General features: G+C 36.5%; 1 protein-coding gene and 1 long non-coding RNA gene across 4 annotated transcripts; both read left to right on the forward strand.

The window, feature by feature from the left end:
* Positions 1-1,827: 1,827 nt before the first annotated feature.
* Positions 1,828-23,717, forward strand: LOC140747023 (uncharacterized). 2 transcript variants are annotated; one of them, XM_073079250.1, is made up of 7 exons: positions 1,828-2,179; positions 7,522-7,677; positions 8,555-8,640; positions 18,649-18,732; positions 19,785-19,912; positions 20,725-20,820; positions 22,648-23,717. In XM_073079250.1, the coding sequence occupies exons 2-7, from the start codon at positions 7,543-7,545 to the stop codon at positions 23,094-23,096; spliced, it is 978 nt and encodes a 325-aa protein (XP_072935351.1). In that variant the 5' UTR covers positions 1,828-2,179; positions 7,522-7,542; the 3' UTR covers positions 23,097-23,717. The 2 variants fall into 2 exon arrangements, with proteins under 2 accessions (XP_072935351.1, XP_072935352.1); XM_073079251.1 differs by lacking the exon at positions 1,828-2,179 and adding an exon at positions 6,299-6,447.
* On the forward strand, positions 12,040-15,965 carry LOC140747024 (uncharacterized). 2 transcript variants are annotated; one of them, XR_012102840.1, is made up of 3 exons: positions 12,040-13,554; positions 13,648-15,418; positions 15,759-15,965. It is a non-coding gene; the product is annotated as an uncharacterized LOC140747024 (long non-coding RNA). The 2 variants fall into 2 exon arrangements; XR_012102839.1 differs by having other exon boundaries at positions 12,040-15,418.
* Positions 23,718-24,089: the final 372 nt, after the last annotated feature.

A 24,089-nucleotide genomic window follows, 5' to 3' on the forward strand; every position in this document is an offset into this window, starting at 1 on the left:
ATACAGTCATGTAACTTAATCAGTGCACATGCACCATCAATAATAACACAGTCATGAAATATTTTAATTGTGTCCTATTAATTACAGAATGGGCCCTTAAAATAGAATTCTCATAGACGTCTTATAATTCTATTCTTATCTGTTTTGTTTTGATTACGTCCCGTTCCAAAGATTTGGAATTGACGAATCACTCGTGAGTTACTAAATTTATTCCTTTTCTTCAATAATACTTCTCTTACATAGTATAAAATGTCATTGCTTGCAAACAGAGGATTTAAACATATAAGAATCTGCAAGTTCTTTAACGTTTATGAGATTTGGGTTTAGGAACTTGTATAAGCAAATTTGTTAGGATATTTAGCGATCGTACTTGAACACATCGTCACTGCACACGCCTTGTAATTTGACATTCTTGCAATTGTACTAATAAAAGTTAAATAATTCCCAAGATTTCCCCTGAAGTATGTGTAGCGTCGAAGTTTATTTCTATATTTTCAATGTGTTGACGTCACGCTACGAAATGACACTTGACCGCCTGTTTTGGCGTAACGTTCCGTTTACCGTAATAAAAATATGTTTTTTATTAATAAATAGCCCTTTTTTCGAAAAAATGATCAATGAAAGGCATATATAATACGTATATGAATTCATTAAAACAGTTTCCCAAAAAGTGTCAAGTAGCCAATTAGTTTATTGGGCTACTCATAATTAAGGGACACCTTGAGTGAAGACTGCATCCCGCTATTTCTCAACTTTGCAAGGGGCCACGTCCCCCATCGATATTAACATATATTATATTATTATAATATATTGACATAATATATATACATAATACATTAGTTTATTAGCTGTTGCCCAAAGTGAATCAGGACATTGGCTACACGCGCTCCCTTCCAACAATATTGGCACCGTGCTGGATCCTATAACGTTACGCATTTCTATAGGTCTCCGGCTCGGTGCCAAGATTTGCGAGTCCCACTTTTGTCCGTGTGGGCAGGAGGTGGACACGTTGGGTCGACATGGCTTGTCCTGTATCAGGAGTGCCGGCAGGCTATATCGTCACGGGACTCTGAACAGTTTGATTCGTCGGGCTCTTGGTACCGTCTCTATACCAGCGACTTTAGAACCCCCAGGTCTTTTTAGAGACGATGGCAAGAGACCTGATGGAATCACTCTAGTTCCATGGAGTCTCGGACGACCCCTGATATGGGACGCAACGTGCGTTGATACCTTAGCCCCCTCTCACCTAGCTAATACTTCAGTGAAAGCGGGGGCTGCAGCCGACCATGCCCAGACTCTCAAGCGTCGTAAATATAGTAATTTATTAGACAATTACTTGTTTGCGGCGCTTGCTTTAGAGACAATGGGTCCATGGTCATCTGACATGAAAAAATTCATGTCAGATATGTCGACCAAACTTGTCACTGCTTCTGGTGACCAAAAAGCTGGCGGCTATTTTGCACAAAGATTAAGTCTTGCCGTGCAGCAAGGAAACGCCGCCAGCGTTTTGGGAACCATGCCTCACACGGCAATTTTAGATGGCTTATTTTATTTATAATTTTCTTGTATATATTTTGTAAATAAGTCAATTTTTAGTTTATATTTAACATTTAATGTATTTTAGTAATTAAAAATGTATCAGTAGAAATAAATTTAATAAATATGACTTAGGTATTATGTATCATTGTGTGTTAGATCTATAGAAATTATTAAGACATTAGATTACTCGGTTATATCTAATTTTAGCACTCAACATAATATTATAATAATATTTTTGGCACTTTTGCAAATGTGCATTCTGACACTTAAACGTCACTATGACATTGTCACTTCGTAAATGAAATGTCATAGTGAAGGCACCAGTTTTCTAAGTTGACCTTTTGTTTCCTTTCTCCACAATTATTATTTATAGTAGGTCAAAATATTCATTTAAATTAGTTAAACTGTAAAAGTTTATTAAAACTTAAGACATATCAATTGAATTTTATTTTGTATATTCGAGTAGTGCAGGCTGTTGTTATCAAATCAATCATTACCATTAAGGTTATTTTGAAACTATTTACTTTCCAATTGAATTATCGCAGTGATAAGGATGTAGGTGACTGGTGATACAGCGTTAGTGGATAGAAATGCAACACAGGCGCGCGTGGTGCGAGCAGTTTCCTCTGGTTCATTGAAGGTAATTATTTCATTTAATTTATTAATGCTGGTGATTGGTTTTTATATACCTTTCCCTGGGAAATACAATACTTAATGAATTAAATATTAATCAGCTTGTAGATTTATTTTCGTTTTATTATGTAGTCGTTTGTTAATTATAAAGAAATTATAAAGAAATCAGTATCATTAACACCATAAATCAGAAAGGCTTTTACAGTAAGACCCAATTAGATCTCAAAATATTCTTTGTTGTAAAACTTTTTTAATAACTTAAACTTAAATAAATATGCAACTTAATCATTACTTATATCCATGTTTATTGTAGGCCAAATAATATGACAAATGTTCCTTAAAATTCTTCCTTCCTCATAACTAACCCATCTTACTCTGGCAGACTATACTTACGCTCATTTAACAGAGTTCACCAAACTCCAATATTTTTGTATAAAAAATATTTTGCATGTTTAACAAATGCTCTACCTTATTCCTTTTTCCTATAAAAGCACATACATTGGACATAGACATTAAAAATTACTGAATAATATATGTAACAGGCAAAATATATCTACCTGATTTCATAAACATACTCAAATGTTTCATTTCATTTTAGACTGTAAAATTTAAAATTGAAGTAATTACCATTATAAAAGCAGTCTACCTGATGGTAAGAAGTCTGGTGTTTATGGACATCTGTAATCAACCCAAATGGGATTGGACACCCATCTGAGGTGGATTTCTGATGCATTGCCCTAATTCCTGCTAAGTAAGAAGTTGTAAGACCTTTGTGTAAGTCTCTCCCCACACTCTTACATTAAAATATTATTATGATGTGTTTATTATTTTATGTCTCAACAGTCTTATGCAAAAAATATGCACATTGTTATTAATAGACTCAACAATAGAATGACTGTTTTGTTTTTAACACATTGTAAAGCAATTGATGTGAACTCATGTGTCCAGCTTTACATTTGTGTCCTGGCAAATCTCCAAGCCACTGTCTGACTGACTGATAGATTTAGCAAACCTAAGCTGGTAAGTGACATTGAGAATGATTTCTGTCTGCTTGGCTGCTTATTGTAAGATATTCTTACAGGATCCTTTTCAAGTAATTCATAACAGTATTTACTGCTTTTTTTTCTCTTTATTCTCATCCCTGTAAAGTTCACAGGATCATCAAAATTACAACATTTTTTATGTCATAGACTGATACAGTACTCAGACCAATTTATTTAAATAAATCAATAAATTGCATAATTCCTTCAGTATTTAAATATGTTTATCATACAAATCAAATAATCCTTACACTAAAAGGTGAGATCATTTTTTCCTTAAGACCACAATTACCTTTACTTTATAACAGTGGTATGTTCCGCATGTATTGGCATAGCATGTTATTAATCAATCATTTTAATGATTATCTCATATTTGTATTTTCAATTTATCAATTGTTACATTACATCAATTGTTAATAGAATTTTAAGCTAATTACGCGATTAGTTCGCGTCACCGCCCGCGTGTGGGATACTCTTATAATTTATACTAAGAAGTAGAGGTAATAAAAAAACCTATATCCATATTTTAAAAAGTCTATCTTCTTTTAAATTCCAGTACAATTAACTTAGATTTACAGGTAAAATGTAAAAAGAAGCCTGAGTGTGTTAGTAATGTAGGCTACATTTACCTTTCCGTAAAATTGCGTAAATTTAGATCAGGCGTCTAACATTTTAAATCATCAGCTTAAACAATGACAAAGAAGAATTCCTGAAAAGGAATATGAACTTGAATAATGCAATATTTCGTAATGACATACAGAAAAGTTAATTTTATTTCACTATATGTGTAGATACGAGTCGGAACCGTTCACCGTTCATTAAAGTTTAACGTTATCGGATCACTATCTCGATATGAACGCATCATTAACTTTCCGTGAATTTCGACTATTATAACTATAAAATTCAATTGCAGAGTGTGTTTCGGCATCTTATTACACTGTTTAAGCGTTTTATTACACTAAATAAATATCGCTAATATACGTTATTATTCCCTCAACCCGATATAAGTTACGTAGTTTACTTTGTCGTTATTGTGGTTACTATGAAGTGAGTATTGCTGCCCACGGCAATCGCTTTGTAATTCGGTTCTATAAGTTAACTTTGAAAACTAACATAATGATATTGTTTGTCAAAGTATCTATGATTACACGTACTTGAATTGCTTGAAGTCCAACAAAATTAACTTTCGCTTCTATACTGAGAACAGAAATATCGCTATTTAATTTATCTTCTTTATCCTGATAGATCCTGGTTTAATCCCGATTGGTAATGAAGTAGTTTAATCGAGACGATTAATTCGTAGACATTTTTTCAATCCCAACATTCTACTACCACCACAGGGTAAAAAACTATAATGTCATTCGTATGAGCGGTACCTAAATCGTTTTAGCGGTAGATTCATGAGCAACAGTCATTATTTAATTTAATTGACTATTGAGCTGCACTAATCCGCATTGGAACAGCGTAGAGCAGCGTTTCCCAACCTTTTTCAGTCCACGGACCCTTAGGAAATTAAGCACATTTTTCACGGACCCCCTTAATAAAATGAAGAGCAAAAAAAAAAGAAACATTCCCCGCCAAAACATGATTTGAAAGACCGATTTATGTATTTTGTTTTTGCTCTTCATTTCACACATCACGTTTTTCTAATAAAACTGGTTTGCTGATTTAATGAGCAATTTATGTATGGTCCGGAGATGACACCGCGGACCCCCTTACGTATACTCGCGGACCCCCAGGGGTCCGCGGACCACAGGTTGGGAAACGCGGGCGTAGAGTATGCTTCAGGTGTCCCCCATTTGTGGGAGAGACGAGAGAGGCAAAGTCACTTAACTGTGTCTCGTTGAACAGATAAATTAACGACCCTACAGATAGTTACATGATATTTATGTCACATTCAGATTTTAATCGATGTTACATTTTTATCGCGTATGCATACTTCGTCGTTATTACAGTGCATTTCTATTTTATCGGAAAAAATCCGCTGGCCCACGCCAACGGCAACACATTAACCTACATACGTACTTGTAACACTATATACATAATTTGTACTTCTGTTTTTATATTACATAACGTCTAAGTAATTTGTAATTACTAAGTTATCTTGGATTGCCTTGTATTAGCAATGTAAGGAGCGTATGTCCTCAGGGTCAGTGTATCTGTGACCGATAGGTAGCATCCTCGTATTATGGATAACACAGACACTCCAACCCTTCAAAATAGGATACAGTAGGTATCCCATCTGCAACTATTTTTAGACATACATAAACTAATTTTAGACAAAAATCAAATATGAAAACCGATAGGCGACTTGCATAGGCTTACTGGTATTACTAATCGTTTGTTTTAGTTGCAATATATTGTCTGTGTATTTTCCTAACAATAATATTCGTTGGTCTATCATTCGGCTGCACCATTGTTCTTTTATGTTTACAATAACAACACGCTTGCGGCCTAATCATTCTGCCATAGAGTATTATTTTATACATGTTATAGAGAGGCAACTCTACGTATTTTTTGTCTCCCCTAAAGCGCCCCTAGTGGCCTGCCCCAGAACTACTCATGGGTTTTATATACATACCTATAGATACCTATTATATATTCATTATCATTACAATATGTATTAAAATTAGGTAAATTATAAGTTGTATCTCCAAAACACGAACTATAAATGACTGTGTTCCAAAGATTCACATTTACATTATACTTTTTTCTTTCTCAATTTTGATACAAGAACAAAACTATACATTTAAATACTATTCAAAATTTCAGAGAGATACAAAATGTTGTGACAATGTGAATCTTTGAATCACGGTCCTTTACAGTTGATGTTAAGGATAAAACTTACGTGGGAGGTATCAAATATGTACAGTTGTCGCAACGGTGTCTCTCTGAAGTGCAAAAACAACTTTTCAAATTAGAAACGATTAACGAAGTTGCGGACATTTGACAACAGACACATCATTTAGACAGTTAACTGTCACTCCGTCGCCATTTTAATTTGAAGCTTCCGGGGCGAGTCGTTACGTAGCGCTAGTATCGGCACAAAAAGTCATTTTGTATGGAAGTAAGTGTGCCCTCCCTGCATTCTGCTCTAAGAGTTTGTAGTGCGAGGTGCCGACAGTAGTGCGGTAGTGATGACATTGATATATATACGCACATTTTGAGAAAAGCTTTTTTTGTTTATCACGCTACAGAGGAAAGGGTAAAAGAAGAAATATTTTTTCTCTTATAGGTACGTTGATGTGAGTTAAATAACAAGTAATGTACTTTATGACAGATTTTTCGACAATTTAATTTCCCTCAATGAGTTTTTGGACGTTATTCCCGCACTACGAGATAAAAGGGACTGCCACCAGATTTATGTTAAAACCGCCTTAGCTGTCCAACTAAACCAGGAATTCCCAATCTTTTTTGACTAAGAAATCCTTTTTCCATAATAAACTGATACCTTAGACCCTCATATTATATATATTTTGACGACCCGTGTGGCGCAGCGGTTACCATGCCGGTCTGACGCGCAGAGGGTCCCGGGTTCGATCCCCGGCCAGACAGATTTCTAAATGATGAATTTAGATTTCTGTTTCTGGGTCTGGGTGTTTGTGTATTTGTCTCTGTGTGTGTGCATAGCACCCACGATACAGGAAATCCTTGTGTGGGGCTGTGAGTGTAGATATCCCCATATCGCCTATTGATACACAGTACATACATACTAATTTATTTAAAAAGTTGCGGTTGATTAAGTGAGTAACTTGGCATCATTGTCTCATCAAAATTTAAAACATATAAAGTGTAATTAATAATTATCAGTACAAATTACGTAAAAATACATAATTAGGTAATATTTTCTGAATAAAAAAAATTGAAATCGCAAAGTAAACATGACTCGTGATTTTCTGTCAATCTGGCAAAATCCGGTTTAATATTGATCTTATATCTCTGTGTTCGTTGATTTGAAATCGAATTTTTGCTTCGTCGATCCCCAAAATCAGTTTTAGTTTATGTCGACCCCTGGGAAATCTATTTTGACCCCAAGAGGACCCCAAGATATCGACCACTTTGGGATTCTCTGCATTAAACCATATTTTTCTAAAATCAGGCATGTCCCCCTTTTACGATTTTTATGTGCCGTGGTTTATTTTTCATATTTGAGATTGTTTTGTTGACTGCGTCTTCATTTACACCGACACTACAGTTGTAATTTACACAGTACCTCCCGGACTGATCCCAAACTTAAATTATGTTGTTATATTTTAGTGCCAACATTTATTTAGTATAGGAGCCTAATGAATGCGATTGTTTTGTCCAGTGGCGGTGTGACAGCAGCAAGATGCACATGTGGATGTGGTTCGGGTACGACCTGGGCGAGTTCCTGTTCGCCGGGCTCACCGTCAACACGCGCTGGGCGTTCGCACTCACCTGGATCGTGCTGTTCTTCGTCGCTGTGCTCTTCGAGGCGTCGAAGGTCATTGGAATTTTATCATCATCAGAATACTATTTTATCATCATCAGTGTCCCACTGCTGGGCACGGGTCTCCTCGGGTCATGAGATGGATAAGGCCATAGTCTACCGCGCTGGTCAAGTGCGAATTGCTGGACTTCACATTTGAAAACATTTTTTTTTAATTTCTCAGGTATGCAGGTTTCCTCTCTATGTTTTCCTTCACCGTTTAAGCAAGTGATAATTAATTTATAATACGCTCATAACTATGAGAAATCAGAGGTGCGTGCCTGGGATTTGAACGTCGGGCCCCCCCGATCAAGAAGCGGAGTTTCTTAACCACTAGGCTATCACTGCTTTATACTATTTACCGCTTATTTATTCCGTAAAGCTTCTGTAACCATGAGTAGAATTGTCGGGCAGAGGTTAGTAGCAAAATTTAATGTAGGGATAAAGTTGTCGACCCCGCTTGTTATCGTTAGATAGCTGGTCGTTCAACCTTATGATTGTGCGTGGTTTGAAATATATCTACATGGGATGGTCACCAAGCCGCACCTTCCGCCACCAACCGCATTGCAATGGCATCAGATGGCTCCACACACCTTTGACTTGACTTGCTGTAATGAGTATATTTTCCTTACACAGTTTTGTTAAAATTTTCATGAAATTTTGAAATTTTCAAATATTCACATAAATTTGAAAAGTCAGGGGTGTTTATCTAGGGTTCGAAACGCGATGTCTACGAGTTATACCGAAAAGCATACCACTAAGCTTTCACAACATGTACGAGTACCTATAATACGACGAAAAGCATCGGTTCTAAAATTCGGTTTTGATTTTAGAATATCTTCATGAAGTCACCGCTGAATTGTCAAAGGCCTCACGGTCCGTTATTTTCCAGGTATATCTAGCCAGAGTGCAGCGGGAAGCTATCAGGAAGTTATACCCGTACAGGTCGGACGAGAGGCGGACGCTGCTATGTGACAGGTGAGAGAATATACATAATAACACCTCCCTCATTGTCACAATCATACGCGTACACTTCAAATGTAGCAGGAGTTCATAATTAAAATCTTGCAGGTTATCGTGGTTTGAATATACGATGCTGTTGATCACAGACAGATTGTTACCTCAGCGGTCTAAGTTGGGATTCCTCATACGTCTGCTTTAAAACATCCTCCAAGCCAGAACACAGAAACGAATAATACTGCTGTTAAAAGCAGCAGATAAATAATAGGAGTAACGAATACCTTCCACAGTCGATCCACGAAGTGTTGTATTCACTCCAGTACTAGCCTTACGCACATATTTTAAAATATTATTAGTATATAAGTAGTCTACATGTGTATATATCATCTTTAACTAAGTAGTTAGCCTACTCCGTAAATAAGTGGTTAATACAAGTACAGAGTACAAACAGCGAGATAAGCACGCACAAATCAAACAAACTCGCACAATTATTGATACTGTAGTTGAATAGGAAATAGTAAATATTATTGATGTATTGTTTTATTTATGATAATAATGTAAGTTAGCTATAATCTTGTATGAGTACAACAAAAGTATTGAAGCCAATATGGTTTGATCATAGAGGCACCACCGGCACGCCAATTTCAATCGCGAAGCAATCCTAGCGCTTCGGTAGCAGGGTACATAATATTATCTAGAAAGGCTACACGCAAAGGGGCTTTGAGTGATAGACTTTTAGCCTTTCTAGTGAAGATATAGTCTTCAGGAGTAGTAACCCAACTGTGATCGGCATCAGGTAGAACCTACTCTTTATCGAGTTGTTACTGATGCCCATCAGCCCATTTACAGAACAAACTGAATACAGAAGAAAACATACAAATTATATTAAAAGCTATTCTAACGTTTATGTATTTATTTCTAATCCCTTGGAATATTTACATAACACACAAACCTTGGCCCTTGTAGGCGTTATAATCATATTGTGTTTATTCCTGATTAATTTGTTGAAGTAATTATTTGTAAATCGGTTGTATTTAGAATTACGCATAATAGAAATAGACCGAGTATATTTTGTTGTAATTGCCTATCGACAGTGTATACGGATCTTGGAGAATGTTAATGACGTCGATTGTTTCCGTTGCGTGTTACACGTCGATTAATTACGTTTTTAACGATTATGTCCGTACTAAAAGTAATCGTAAACATAGTTAGTGCATTTCAATTGGTAATGTACTTTTTAACATTTAAAATATTCAGGCTAAGTCCGCGAAAAATTCTGCTATCTGACGTGACGTGGGTTGCGGCCATTTAAAAAGGAATAAATTGGTTTTTAATGTTGCATGGAATATTTCAGCCAACCGTAGTCCTTACGTTATTACCTTGCTTTATAGACTTTGAAGTGTATGTCTGTAATGTATACTTAGTACCTAAGTATTATTTATCTGGAGGCACGGCAGTGCCTCCGCCAAGTCGAGCCAAAAGAAGCGGCACGGCCGTACCATACTTTTCCCGAAGCGATTCGGCCCATTTTTGACCCCCTGTAACTTCGTTGCATATGAAGCTAGAAGCCTGAATTTTCAGGAGCCAAGCAAGCATTGTATAGACACGGTACATTTCGAATTTCATTCAATTTGAACCAGTAGTTTAAGAATTACAAGTAGTTAAAGTTCGTAATTTTGTCACTCACTCACTGACTGACTGACCGATCATCAAAAGTTTAAGGCACTTCCAGCAGACATAGAAGGTTGAAATTGAGAATACAATTAGTGTTTAGTATATAACTCATGGAAAAACTAAAATATTTTGCAATTTCTGTCCAGTTATCTAGATACACCAACTACATTAAATAACTTTGTATCCTATATAAGTTATATAGGATTACAAAGTTACATTTGCAGTTAATGAATCTGTGTTTCTGTCCGCGAAATGTACGAGTAGTAGGGGAGCCCATGATGTTAAATGGGTAGAAACTCGAGCGTCAATAGGACGTATACGATTGTGTAGATTACACGTTAGAGTGAAGAAAAGGTTGTGTGATATTTTTCGATTTACCGTGGGAATAGTTTCTAGATGATTCGAAAAATGTAAAAAGCAGAGTCAGACATACTCAAGGCGCGGCAGGTTAGTGATAGAGTATATATCTCTGATGCCGGAAATATGTTTATCTGCTGGTTTGCATAGGGGGACAGCCATACGAGAGGTAAAAATGGAAAAAAAAGTAACCAGCACGTTAGATTTTCAAAGGGGATATGAAGTTACCCCAGATGAGTCCCCCATTCGAAAGACTGACGATTCGATTCGAAAGACTGTGACTCTTCGAAAATGGGAAAAAAAAGTTATCTTGACACACTCGAGGGCGTAATATTATTATACAGGAAATTCCAGCTGATGTTTTACTTATCATAACCCTTCATGTGACGATTTAGTGGAGGGGTTTTTTATACTGACGATTTGAAAAAAAAATAGAATGAGAATATATAAAGAATAATGTATTTTCCATAAAATTTGCCTTTTCCTTTAGTTTGTTGTACACTATTACTTTCCAGGGATCCATGCTAATAAATGGCGCTATCAGATAGTGCATATTTTCTAGCATTATTTCCTTTGTATTAAAAAAATTACCGCACTCGAGTATGTCCAGGTATAGATTTTTTGCAACCTTATTACTCCCTAACGCCGCCCTCAAACCATCAGATTATAAATTTATTGTTTTCAGCATGTAATTAAGCTACTATAGATAATACGATTTTTTATTAATAGTCTGATGGACTTCCCTGGTTGAACCCCCCAAATGGATAGTTTAAGATACTCTATAGGATGTAAGGTATCTCCCATATCTTAATCTGCCGCGTTCGAGTCACTCTCGAAATCCCGTCTTGGGCTCCCCTACTATTATAGGCGCGTCAATTGTTTTTATCCTCGAGACAAAAGACGTTTTCAATTCCAACTTCAATTTAAATTCAATTCAAATAATGGGTGAAGTGCGAATCGAACTCGTACACTGAGGGATCCGTACCACAAAAATATTTGTTTATTTTATTTTTATTTATACTAATTGATGTTATAGCAACCATATAATGCATTGTGAACATTTCAAATGAAAAACGCTAAAAAATAGCAGGTCCTTATATGTTTGTCTCTGTAGTTCCTGGACTAAAAAAGGGTTACGATATCCCGTGCCTGTCGTAAGAAGCAACTACAAGGGGGCTTCCGAAGTTGGGAGTGGCAAGAGGGAGCTCGAACCGTCCAATAAGTGTCCCAAGGAAGGACGGCGGTATGTGTAGTCGCATACCGTCGTGAACACCGGATAGTTTAGGAGGAGCGAAAACTGTTCTCCCAGGGCAGAGCTCGATCGGGGCATCGCGCTTAAAGGACTTCTGTTACGTTCAGTCGCAGATCGCGGAGTTCTCCAACAAACGTTGAGGACGGCCACCGGAGGATTTTAGTGCGGCTAAAGTCCCACATAACCCGGCGTCACTCCCACGTCGTCGAGTACCTTTTGAAGATTTCCTCCTCATAAAGAAAAAGAAGGTCCTTGTATGGCAACTCTCCTTTATTTGAAAGTTTTTCTTTTTATTTTTAGTACTTATTGTTAAAGCGGCCACCATTATACATATTCCGTAAAATTTTTAAATTTCTATCTATTAAGGTTCCAGAAATAGAGCTCTATGTCAGACAGACAAACGGACAGCTTAGAAATAGGGTTCCGTTTTTACCCTTTGGGTATGGAACCCTAAAAAGTTATATAATATCAAAAACATTCCGAATTTCTGACAAATGTCATGAGAAAAAAACTAGATGTTACGGCTAATGTGCCTAAATCAGTTAAAACGCAGATAGCTTGCCCACTACCTAAAGTACAAAACGAAGATTGTATCAATTTTCACCCCTTGACGTCGACCCGTGCATGCCATGATGCGTCGTCGTGTCATGAATTTACGACAAACATTGTATATTTTCACGAAACAATATCGCTTTGCGGCACGATGTCGCTATGTGTCACGATACGTCGTCGTGTCGTAAAAAGGCATGTGTTTTAGCCCTAAGAACAAGTCTGAAAAGATGTTTCGAATTTTAACTACATAGTTAATCTGCATATTTTCTAGCTAATCTTAAGCCTAGTTAATGTGTATGCTAACGTATTCTACAATCTAACGGTAACATACACAAAATACAATAAGTGTCGTGAGGTTTAGCAACTGTCACCGCATTATAAAATAATAATAAGTGTTTAGGCAAAGGAGATGTTTCATTTTCGGCCATCTCATGTACATTATAACTAAAAAACACGAATAATTTGTATAATTGAAGAAAAATACACATATATTTTGATAACCTAAAGTATTCGTGTTTAAAAATATTTAAAATAAGCAATCCTCATTGAAATATTAAATATGGCGGAATACTGTCAATGTCAAGTTTTCAAAACTGTCGATGTCGGGAACCTATGTGTACTCCACACATAGGTTACTATACTCTTTGGATGTCGGTAATTCTGTATTTCGCTGTTTTTGTCGTAAAGTTATTGTTACCTTAGTACTTTACAACCTGGCTTTTGTTTTGGGTATCCCATCATTATTTTTAAATTTAATTAATTATTTATAATAATAATAACAAAACCACCTTTTAAATAGTATCTGGTTTTATAGATGTAAATGACATGTCAAATTAAAAAAGAAGAAGTTGTCAATTTGATATGCGTAAAAGTGGATATATACATATTATAATAGTGGACTCCAATGTAAACGTTGAATAAATATGTAGGTACTGATGAGAAGATTCTATTTTAATCCTGAATATGTTTCTGCTCTGTGCTGCTTACGATTATGGAGTGATTCTACCTTACTTGTTTACCCAGATTATGTTTTATGGACTCTTGTGATTTTCGTGCGATCGCTGTGGATTGTGTTGACAAGGATTCAATATCATCAGGTAAAATATACATCAGTTGTTGTATTAATCGTGAAATAATCGTAAATAATTTTAAACTAGAGAAGCTAATCTTTTTAAATTTCTCTTTTTTAGATAATTACATTAGCAAGACAAGGACATTCTTGGGATGACAAAATAATCAGTTATTATTGCAACTGCATCGCTGGGCAACGAACCGTACTCGTAGGTAGTTGCGCTCACATTATGCCCATTGTTTGATGTTTGGGCTGAGCTCGTCACAGGATGAAAATATTGATAAGGGAAGATATTTAAAATGAATAAATAATGTATCTAAGTGAAGAGTAAGTAAAATATGATCAAATGTGTACTTAAAGTTGTTTTATTTACACACTTAAATGTTTTAACTAAAATAAATTGGTATAAAAGTACATATTTTGGTATGTTTGTTTTAAGTCAAGATTTATGAAAGTAAATATAATTAATGTTTATCAAATATAGGCCTTGTTTCTCAATACACACAATACAATGTTTATATATCTACGCCCATTCGCGTAAAAAATATATTAAAAAGTATATAATGTATATAGTAAGTTAAAATAGAATGACAGATGACATTATTACGGTAATCACTACCGCCATGTTTTTCCACTGTTGTGTTGCAAGTTTAAGTGTAAATTATTGTTTTTTAACAATTAAACGAACATGATTTGAAGAAAATTAACCCCCTTCTTTGCAAGTTTTCTTAATTTTTAATATAGTGTACAAAAGGTGGCCGGGAGTCCATACATTTTGAAACATCTCCTTTCGGCCTTATTGAGCATAAATAAATGTCTATGAAAATAATTTTTATATGTAAGCACATAAAAAATTACAATGTTCACAATAGAAAATCCCTAATAACTTCTAAACGGATTACCCTAATTTACACAATTCCTTTTGCCCTATCCGTTTTAGACATAAACCTACCAAATGGCATTAAAGACAAACCAATATATATACGAACAGAAAATCATGTTTTCAACTTACGTAATATTAGGTACGTAACATTTCAACGCAATATTACAAAAATTTAGTTAAGTTCGTTTCAAATGATTCGAAATAGGAAACTGTTATATAAATCGAGCTTAGATATCCACTTTATAACATATTCTTGCCATGATCACCAAAAATATCAGCTCCTAGTGGCTTGATAATTGATAGCTATAAAAAAACGAAAATCCACAGTTTAACGTTGAATTTAAACAACCGTCCATTGCACAATTAGGGTATTTTTTTTGCTCCATTGCTTGTACAAAACAGTTACAAACGCGTGTCAGAAATGAACTGACAGTCGCGCACGTATGCTTTCGAGTCCCCCCGAGATAACGAGTCGGTAAGTGGTGTCTACGTGTGCGTTACTCCAGCCCACTTTGTATGAAGATTAACTTCTGTTAGTTTTTATTTTGTGTTAGTACCTACCCGGAAAAAACGTGGAAATTAGTATAAGAAACCTTTCTAATATAAATAATTTTAAGTATGAATTTGTTAGCGGTGAGTAAACTTACTGAAAAAGGATTTACTGTTAATTTCTTGAAAAACGGTTGCACTATTAGTAACTCTATGGATATTATCATCGCAACTGGCCACAACGTAAATGGTATATATACAATTTGTCAAATCACCGATATGTAATTTGACAATGTCAAATAAATATTGGCATAGAAGACTAGCCCATATTAATCCGGAATATATGCGAATTTTAAAGAATATTATGACTGGTCTTGATAATGTGAACATTACCGACGGATATGACGACTAGTAAGAAACCATTTCCAAACCTCTGAACGCGAACGAACGATATACTGGAGATCGTACATACAGATTTATGTAGTCCCATGGAAGCTAGTTCACTCAACGGTTCAAGGTACATGTTATTATTTATCGACTATTATTCTCGAATGACACGATGAATGTTTATTTTCTAAAACATAAGAGTGAGTCTTTAAGAAATTTCAAAAATATAAAGTGTTGAAAAAGGAACTAGCAAGTCGAACAAATGTATGAGATCAGATGGTGGGACGACATTTTGTAATAGAGCTTTCAATATTTTCTTATCAACAAATGGAATTCTACATTAGAAGGCGATACTGTATACCCCTAAACAAATTGTTGTGGTTGAAACAGCTAACAGAACTATTATTGTATATGCGAGAAGTATAAAACGAATGTTATTATTATTAAATAAATATTTCATTTCATTTCAGAAGTCAGAAGTCTATTATAAATTGAAACTAATTTGAGCAAGAGCAGTAAATACTGTGGTTTATATCAAAAACCGGAGTCCGACGAAGTCAGTGAAAGATTACCAATGATTTTTGTCGGATATTCAGAAGAAAGTAAGGGATGTCGATTATTTAATACGAAGACACGTTAAATCCCAATAAATAAATAAATAAATCACAATCAGTAAAGATGTTTTTAGAAGATGTTTTTCCTGAGGATAACGGGCATAATTTCAGTTGTCAAAATAGTAACTTTTTTAGATTTAATTTATTGTCATGTTCGAATGAAAGTGATGATGAATGGCAAGATTATTTACATAACTACAAAGACTACCTAAACAATTTAATTGCCTTTAAAAAATCTGTTGTTGAGATTCAACTAGTGGAAGGTACCGGAAAGGAAAAGAGTAGAAATATCTACAAAAAGGAATGAGATGCCATCAAAAACAATGCTTGTAAAAAGATCCAAGTCTCGCCATTCAATTCTTCTACCGTAAAAAGTCTTGAGATCTATGTAATACCAAGCCGGTAATGTATGCAGTCCCTACTTAAGGGACCTTCTGTCTTAAGGTATTATCTCACTATCTAACCTAACAACATCTCATGGGACCATATCAATTTTAAAAATATTTTATGTTCTAAATAAATTGACGTGGCAATCGTACTTGTGTGATGCGATATGATAAGATGAAAACACAATGTGACTTGCAGTACGATTGCCACGTTAATTTATTTAGAACATAAAAGATTTTTAATATTGGTATGGTCCCATGAGATGTTGTTAGGTTAGATAGTGAGATAATACCTTAAGACAGAAGGTCCCTTAAGTAGGGACTGCATACATTACCGGCTTGGTATTACATAGATCTCAAGACTTTTTACGGTAGAAGAATTGAATGGCGAGACTTGGATCTTTTTACAAGCATTGTTTTTGATGGCATAAATATTATTTGTAAAAGACTAGAATATTTTTAATTTCTGTAAAATGATCTGTCCTTTTTTCTGACGAGTTAATTCTAGAAACAGTTAAACTTATTTGGACTTTCACACAATTGTAAAAAAAATTAAAGATAGCGACACACAAAAATTTCCTATTGGAAACATATTATATGCTAAAAGCGTTGTCGAAAGCTCGTAATGATCAAGTTATGTTAAGAATGTTCTTAACTTAACGAATTGTGTTGACCTCGCGTGATTTGCAGTGAACGTATTGTTCGGTAGAGAACGTGGTTGATTGTATCAAATTATCGATGAAAAGTACGACTATTGCGCTTAAACGGATGTAGTTATCATTGTTTCCTGAGAAATACACTGACTCTGGTCGAAGGTTGCAAGTATTTCGAATGTGTAAACAACAACGAATTATATTTCACAGAATTCACGAATTTCACATTTTGTATCTCACAGAAAAAAAAGTTCAAACATGTCATTAAACATACGCTATGTAAAAAAGCGTACTATAAACCAAGTGATTATTTGACTGACAAAACGGTGTGGTCTGAAGTAGTTCCAGCTCCACATGTACCATTAGGTTAAGTTTAACATTGTAAAATCCATTTTTTAAAAGATGTGTGTTATGGAGTTTCTTTCGCCGCTTCTTCTCCATAACGAAACACCTTGTGAAGTGGTGGTAGTTTGACATTAAAAAAGTGCTCTGTAAAGAACCTATTTTAAATAAAAAAAAAATATTTTGAATTTGATTTGATTTTGATTCTATCATGGATTTGTAGCGATAGTTCATGTTGTAAAATTTTAGTCCGGTACGTGAAAAACAATAGCATGTTACTTCGGAGGAAAACCCACAGGAAAACAGTATATGTAATACACTTGATGGGCCTTTATCAGCCAATAAATCGATCAGTTATTAATTAAAAACTGATAGTAGGTATAAGAATCTCACGCGAGCGTGGCCATGGAAGCGTTAGCGTTATCAGTTTACCACTTGCTACTAAATTAGAATGACAATGAATGACAAATGACAAACAAAGAATAAGCTCATCATTAAACCAAATCACGGCACATCTTAACACTTCTGTTATAAGGCATAAATAGGTGTGGCAGTAGTGCAACCGGAGTCGACTCCACCTCGGTAAAAACTCGGTGGTATAAATATATTACGCTGTAGCGACATCCCGCTACTCGTCAAGAGATGGCGCTGCTGAATGACGCTATCGAAGTTTTCTAAATATCTTGCATATATACAAGTTCCGAAATGAGACCGTCGGAGCACGGCCGCTCCCCGGGCATGATCACCTAGCCCGGCGGGACATCTCCCTTTGCCAAAACACAAAACTTTAATATTTTCCATGTTCTGAGTATTCGGGTTAATAGATAAAATACGTCGATATTATTTAGGTATTAGTTTGGCTATTGACGTAAACTAATAAACAACTTGATATCACTGCACGAGTAAACCAGTCATGTGTGCAAAATATCACAAAGCAGATAACAATTAAAAACCCACTAGGTATAACGCTTAGCAGCGCAATGCTATCGGTTATAATGTTTCAAGTATGTACCTATAATTTTATATAGAAATTATAAAAAAAAAGATTTGTCTAATTTACCTACTAAACGCGCCAAAACTATATATAACTTCAAAACGACAGTTACATAATATACTAAAGTAAAGTAGTTACCCGCAGCTCTACTTGTGGTTAGAGCACAAAATAAAAAGTTATAGGTACAGGTTTTTAACTATTATTCGGGAAAGGTACTTTTTCACGATGAAAGGTACCTACTGTGTGTTCGTTTTTGAAACTCTGACGAAGTGTGTACAAAATTTCATGACAATCGGTTGCCTGTCGCAGGGAGATGAATGTTTCTTACGGATCATAATTATATCGAAATGTTTATCTTATTTTTTTTGCAGAGAACAGGGTGGTGCAATGGAACCCACGACAAGCCGCAATACAGGCGCCGGCCAGGTCAGCCGGTGGACTTCTTTTAAAATTAAGTGAGTACATGGAATAATTAGACAGTAACACAGGTATTACCTATATTTGTCCCTGTAGTTCCGGGACTAGAATAGGGCTACGGTATCCCCTGCCTGTCGTAGGAGGCGACTAAAAGGGGGCTTCCGGGGTTGCGGGCGGCAAGAGTGGGAGCTCGAACCGTCCAGCTAGCGACCCCGGGAAGGACGGCGGTATGTGTGGTCGCATACCGTCGTAAACACTACATGGTGTGGGAGGAGCGAAAATTGCTCCCCCAGGGTAGAGCCCGATCGGGGCATCGCGCTTGGAGGGCTCCGGTTGTGTTCCGTCGGAGATCCCGGAGTTCTCCAACAAGCGTTGAGGACGGCCACCGGGGGGGTTTTAGTGCGGTAAAAATCCCACATAACCCGGCGTCGCTCCCACGTCGTCGGGTACCTTTTGAAGGTTTCCCCCTCGAGAAAAAAAAAAAAAAAAAAAAGGTATTACCTATATTGTTTCGTAAACTATGTAAATTGTATCTACTCCTATAAAGTCGTGGACGTACAAGCATAAAACCTTGCACAAGAGTTTCTTATGTAATGCAGATGTATACTGTTAGAACATTTATCCTTATCTTTTGCTAGTGGGTTAAATAAGGATGAATCAATTTACCTATCATCTTCGTGAACCGCAGAAAACAATATTTAGTGAAATAAATGGTGTATCATCGAGTTTGTGTAAAATCCTTATCAGTGTATTACATGTATAGTCCGCGTAAAACAGCTAGTCCGCTCTGAAATAGAAATGAATCGCGTCGCCATATTGTATGACTACACCTGCTTGCAACAACTTCACAGCGGACTAGCAGTTTGGCGCGGATTATACCTACATAATATATGTCATTGAAGTATGTTGTTGACGTGTTTTTTTAAGAATATAATAGAATAATTTATTTGCATAGAATAGGTAGGTACATAATCAGGTGTTACAAAAATTTAGGTCCTCTTATTCTGCTAACAATACGGTAGCATGCAAATTAAATAGTTGTCAAAGAAAATAGTTATAAAAAAAAGTTTCCGTTTCTGTCTGTGTTCAGGGCGCTGGTGAACGCGCACCAGTCGCTGGTGTTCGTGGCGCACAACACGGTGGGCTACCTGCTGATGCTGGCCGTCATGCTGTACAACGCGCAGCTGCTGCTCGCCGTCGTGCTCGGCATGATGCTCGGTATGTTTGTAGCACTAGCGATTAATCTTCTTCTTCTATATATATATATATATATATATATATATATATATATATATATATATATATATATAAATCAATTGCTGTTCGTTAGGCTCGCTAAAACTCGAGAACAGTTGGACTGATTTGGCTAATTGTAGTTTAGAATAATTTGTGGAAGTCCAGGGAAGGTTTAAAAGGTGAGTAAATATGAAATATATTTCATAAATATATTCTGAGGAGGTACGAAGTTTGCCGGGTCAGCTAGTATTATATAATTTTCTTTCTGGAAGGCTCTAAAGGCATTTTTTATACTAGAGGAGTAACAGATGAGCATGCAGTCCACCTGATGGTAAGTGGCTACTGTCGCTCATGGACATCTGTAATGAACCCCAGGTAGGATTAGATATTACTACCTGAGGTCGGCCACAGATGCGCCGCTACCCCTGAGGACTAAGCTGGAACGCCTCGGAAAAGTATGTCTCCCTTACCACACACTGCAAACCAGAACACAGCAGCGCTTATAAGACCGAAATATGTGTTCAAAAGTATGTAGTAGTCAAATGAGGATATCGATAAGTAAGTGCGATGAAGTAGAAAGATAACATGCACAGTCAAGTCAATCTATAAAACGCGAATATAAAACCAGCTGCTGAATTCTAAGGATTCGAAGATAGATAGATAATGGATAAACAAATCGAGCATGTACCTAATTTAAATATATTTATATTACCTATTACGCATTAACTTATTTCTTTTATTAACATTGATATGTAAACATGAAAGAATTACATATTTTTTATTTACAATTGCAGGTTATTTCTTATTTGGCACGAAGCTGACGCGGCTTCAGATGCAGTGCTTCAGCACCAAGCGGGTCGTCATCTGCACGCCTGAGTGTGATGACACAGGTACTGATTGATGTCACGAATGTTATACACAATTACATACACATTGTGTTTTCCGATTTCCACTTGACGATAGAACAAGACATGAGCTAAATTATCCCAATCCACTAGTGACCTTCCGATTGTTTATTCTTTTGTGGAAACCTGCCATGTTTCCCTATAAATAATATATGAATGTAAGTGGAAAAGTGTGAGTCTAGCAGAAAGTGTATTCTAAGAGACTAAATCCATGTATCAATTGCAGTCGTTAATTGCAGGGTAAAAGGTGTCATTTCTATCGTCAATTGGATGTTAGGCTTGCTTTGTTTTTTTTTTTTGTTTCTAAAATGCTAATGTTTGTTCGTGTTCTGGCCTGGGTGTTATGTATTGTTAGTGTGTCAAATAGTACCTACCCCTTGTAATCTTAATCTTATTAACATACCTACTTAGTATAAGTGGAAATTGTATAGATTTTTTTTTTCACAATGACTAATGTCTGGCAATTGCACTGAATCCGCTGTATGAGTTAAAGTGTAGATAATTGTTATACCCTATTATGGTTAAATCTATATCAACTCTACAAAGATACTGTAAAATTCACTTATATAGATGACAAATAAAATGCGCATCGGTTTTAACTGGTAAGTATATCAATTTATTTTACGTTGTAATTCCACAAATTAATATTATAGCAGGGTTTAGTTTATAACAGCATAATTGGAGGGCACGTCAGGTAACAGTGGAAATATTTTGCATTGAAACAGAAATTGAATTGACTGTAGATACCAACTTTAACAAGGTTAACCCATCCACAACATCGGTCGCAGCCGGGAGTTAGGTAGATAATTTCTAATGACGATAGGTGCGCGATCTGTGCTACAGAGGACACTCGTTGGCAGAATAGACGTTGTTGGAGGCCTTACGGGCGGTTTTAAAATATCCGACATAGGTTGGCCGCTCCATGTACTTCTCAGTAATCCGCATTTGGGTACACCGGTGGAGTACTCTCTAGTCCACAAAAATAACTAGGAAAGCTGTCGCCGCTTTAATACATTGGCTCAACCGTAACATACGCACATAATCTCCCAAGACCGGTGCAACACCGAGAAGTGCAGCTGGGAGCAGTGCGAGGGGCGGCTGTGCAAGGAGATGGACGCGCTGGAGCTGCAGCAGGCCGCCACCGCGCTCGCGGAGCCGCGCGGGCCCGACAAGTACCGTGCCCGCCCGTAGCCTCGCGCCGTACACTCGTAGCTCAGCACACGCTCGTCGCACCACTCAATTTAGTCATTAGTTTACTCGCCGTCTTTTGCTTAGTAGATGTAGTAATTTAATTAACTTCATTTTAAAGCACAATGAATTGTCATGTAGTAGTTTGATAATCAGTTGAACAGATTAAGGTCCGGTATCCACGAAGCTAATAAGTAGATATATTGATGTTCTACTGGTAATTTATAAGCGCTTATGGACTGACGGCTTTGGTGGATTCTGGGCTTGAGAATTGTAAATTTTTGCATAGATAGTACGTTTTTTTTTATTTGCCTAATATGTGTATGTTAGTGGAATTGTAGTTTTTTAACGTTAACAGTTACTAATATAATTTTGTATCTGTATGTATAGAAGCACCTTTGTTTTGTTTATTGTATATCTAATAATAATAGTGAATAATATGCATGCTGGTATAGTCGGCGCTAATTTGCTAGTCCGCTCTGAAGTTGCAGCGAACAGGTAGTCATACAATTTGCTATGGCGACGCGATTCGTTTGTATATTCAGAGCGGACTAGCAGTTTTATACGGACTATAACAATTTTAATGTTATATTATAACAGATGTAAATTTATCTGTACTTGCAGCTGAAAACACGACCCCGCCATTGCTGGAGTCGCCGCCGAGTTCAGAGTCGGACTTCTTCATCTGCCAAACGCGCACGTGCATCCAGCCCTCGCACTACTTCCCCGCCTCCACGTCGCGGGACGGCGCCTCCGACCAAGCGAACGCGACCTGCTACTACGGCGCCAAGAGCTGCCCGGCGCGAGTCGCCCGGGCGAAGAAAGCGCAAGCCGCCACTCGCTGCCACCACGCCGAACCGGACAAGGACGACAGCCCCGCCGTGGAAGACGCCCAGCTCCTCCGCACCGAGCGCCAGGGCTGCTGCAAGAAGCCGCAGGAGCCGCCGCCGGAGGAGGAGTGTTGCCAGGCGGGCGCGGGCCGGCAGCGCGAGGACAGCCCGCAGATCACGTGCTGCCACAACGCCAAGTCCACCCCCACCGACAGCCAGGAACAAATTATCAAGGACTTATAGTGACGAGTATTGGCCGACCGATCGATTGACCAGGTTTAGTGACGAAGGCTCAAATTGAAACTATTCAGTGACACGTCGAAGTGTTCTATGTGTGCTAGAGCGATTGATGCTACTGTGATTTTTTGCAATAATGTTTATATGTAGAGACTATTTTATTTTTGTTAGTGTAGTATTACTTGTTTATACAATCTAGCATATCGTAAGTTGAAGGAAACTTTAAAAATAAAATGAATTCGTTGCCATGAAATGGAATTAAATTGTGTAATTATTAAATGCTCAATAATTCACTGTGTTCATAGACTTTGCCTACTTTTTCTTAGATGAGCTTTTTTATTTTTTGTACTTAGTTTTAACTCCTAATGATATTGGTCAGAATATGAAGTTATCTTTGCTACAAAATTGTTAAATTGGATTGTTGCGGGCCAAATATTTATTGTATTATATGAACAAAAGTTATAATCTGTACTGTGTAAATAAATGTTACGAATAATTTTACTCAATAAAATAATTATTTTTAAATTATTATTTAACGATTGGGCAATATCTTTTTGAGAATATTTTTGACTATACAACATTATTTTTGACATGGTAAAATATGTTGAATTAAAACACAGAATTAAATCAATATTTTTTATTCATCATAGAACGTTTAAATGAATGATATTAAAATAATGTCTTAGTCTAACTTAATACTAATTGTTTTGATACAAATAATCACATCATTCGGCGGGCGCGGTGAGCTCGGTTGCTCTGGCATCTCCTGAGATTCTACTTAAACTATTGTTTCATATCGGAAGCTGATATTAATAGACAGTACAAAAATGCTAATGGTCGAGATATATACACACAAAACACGAATGACGCCAGCGTCATAACCAGTCCAATTAAAAATAGAATTGCACAAATTTCACCTATAATAAATCTAATCCTGTATTCCTGATGGCTCATGTCAAACCAGTGCCAATAGATGTGTCCTGTCGAACCTAAATCTGT

The sequence above is a fragment of the Epargyreus clarus genome, unplaced genomic scaffold (assembly GCF_041222505.1).
Source record: "Epargyreus clarus isolate Ecla_fem2 unplaced genomic scaffold, WU_Ecla_fem_2.2 ptg000014l, whole genome shotgun sequence".
Classification (NCBI taxonomy): domain Eukaryota; kingdom Metazoa; phylum Arthropoda; class Insecta; order Lepidoptera; family Hesperiidae; genus Epargyreus; species Epargyreus clarus.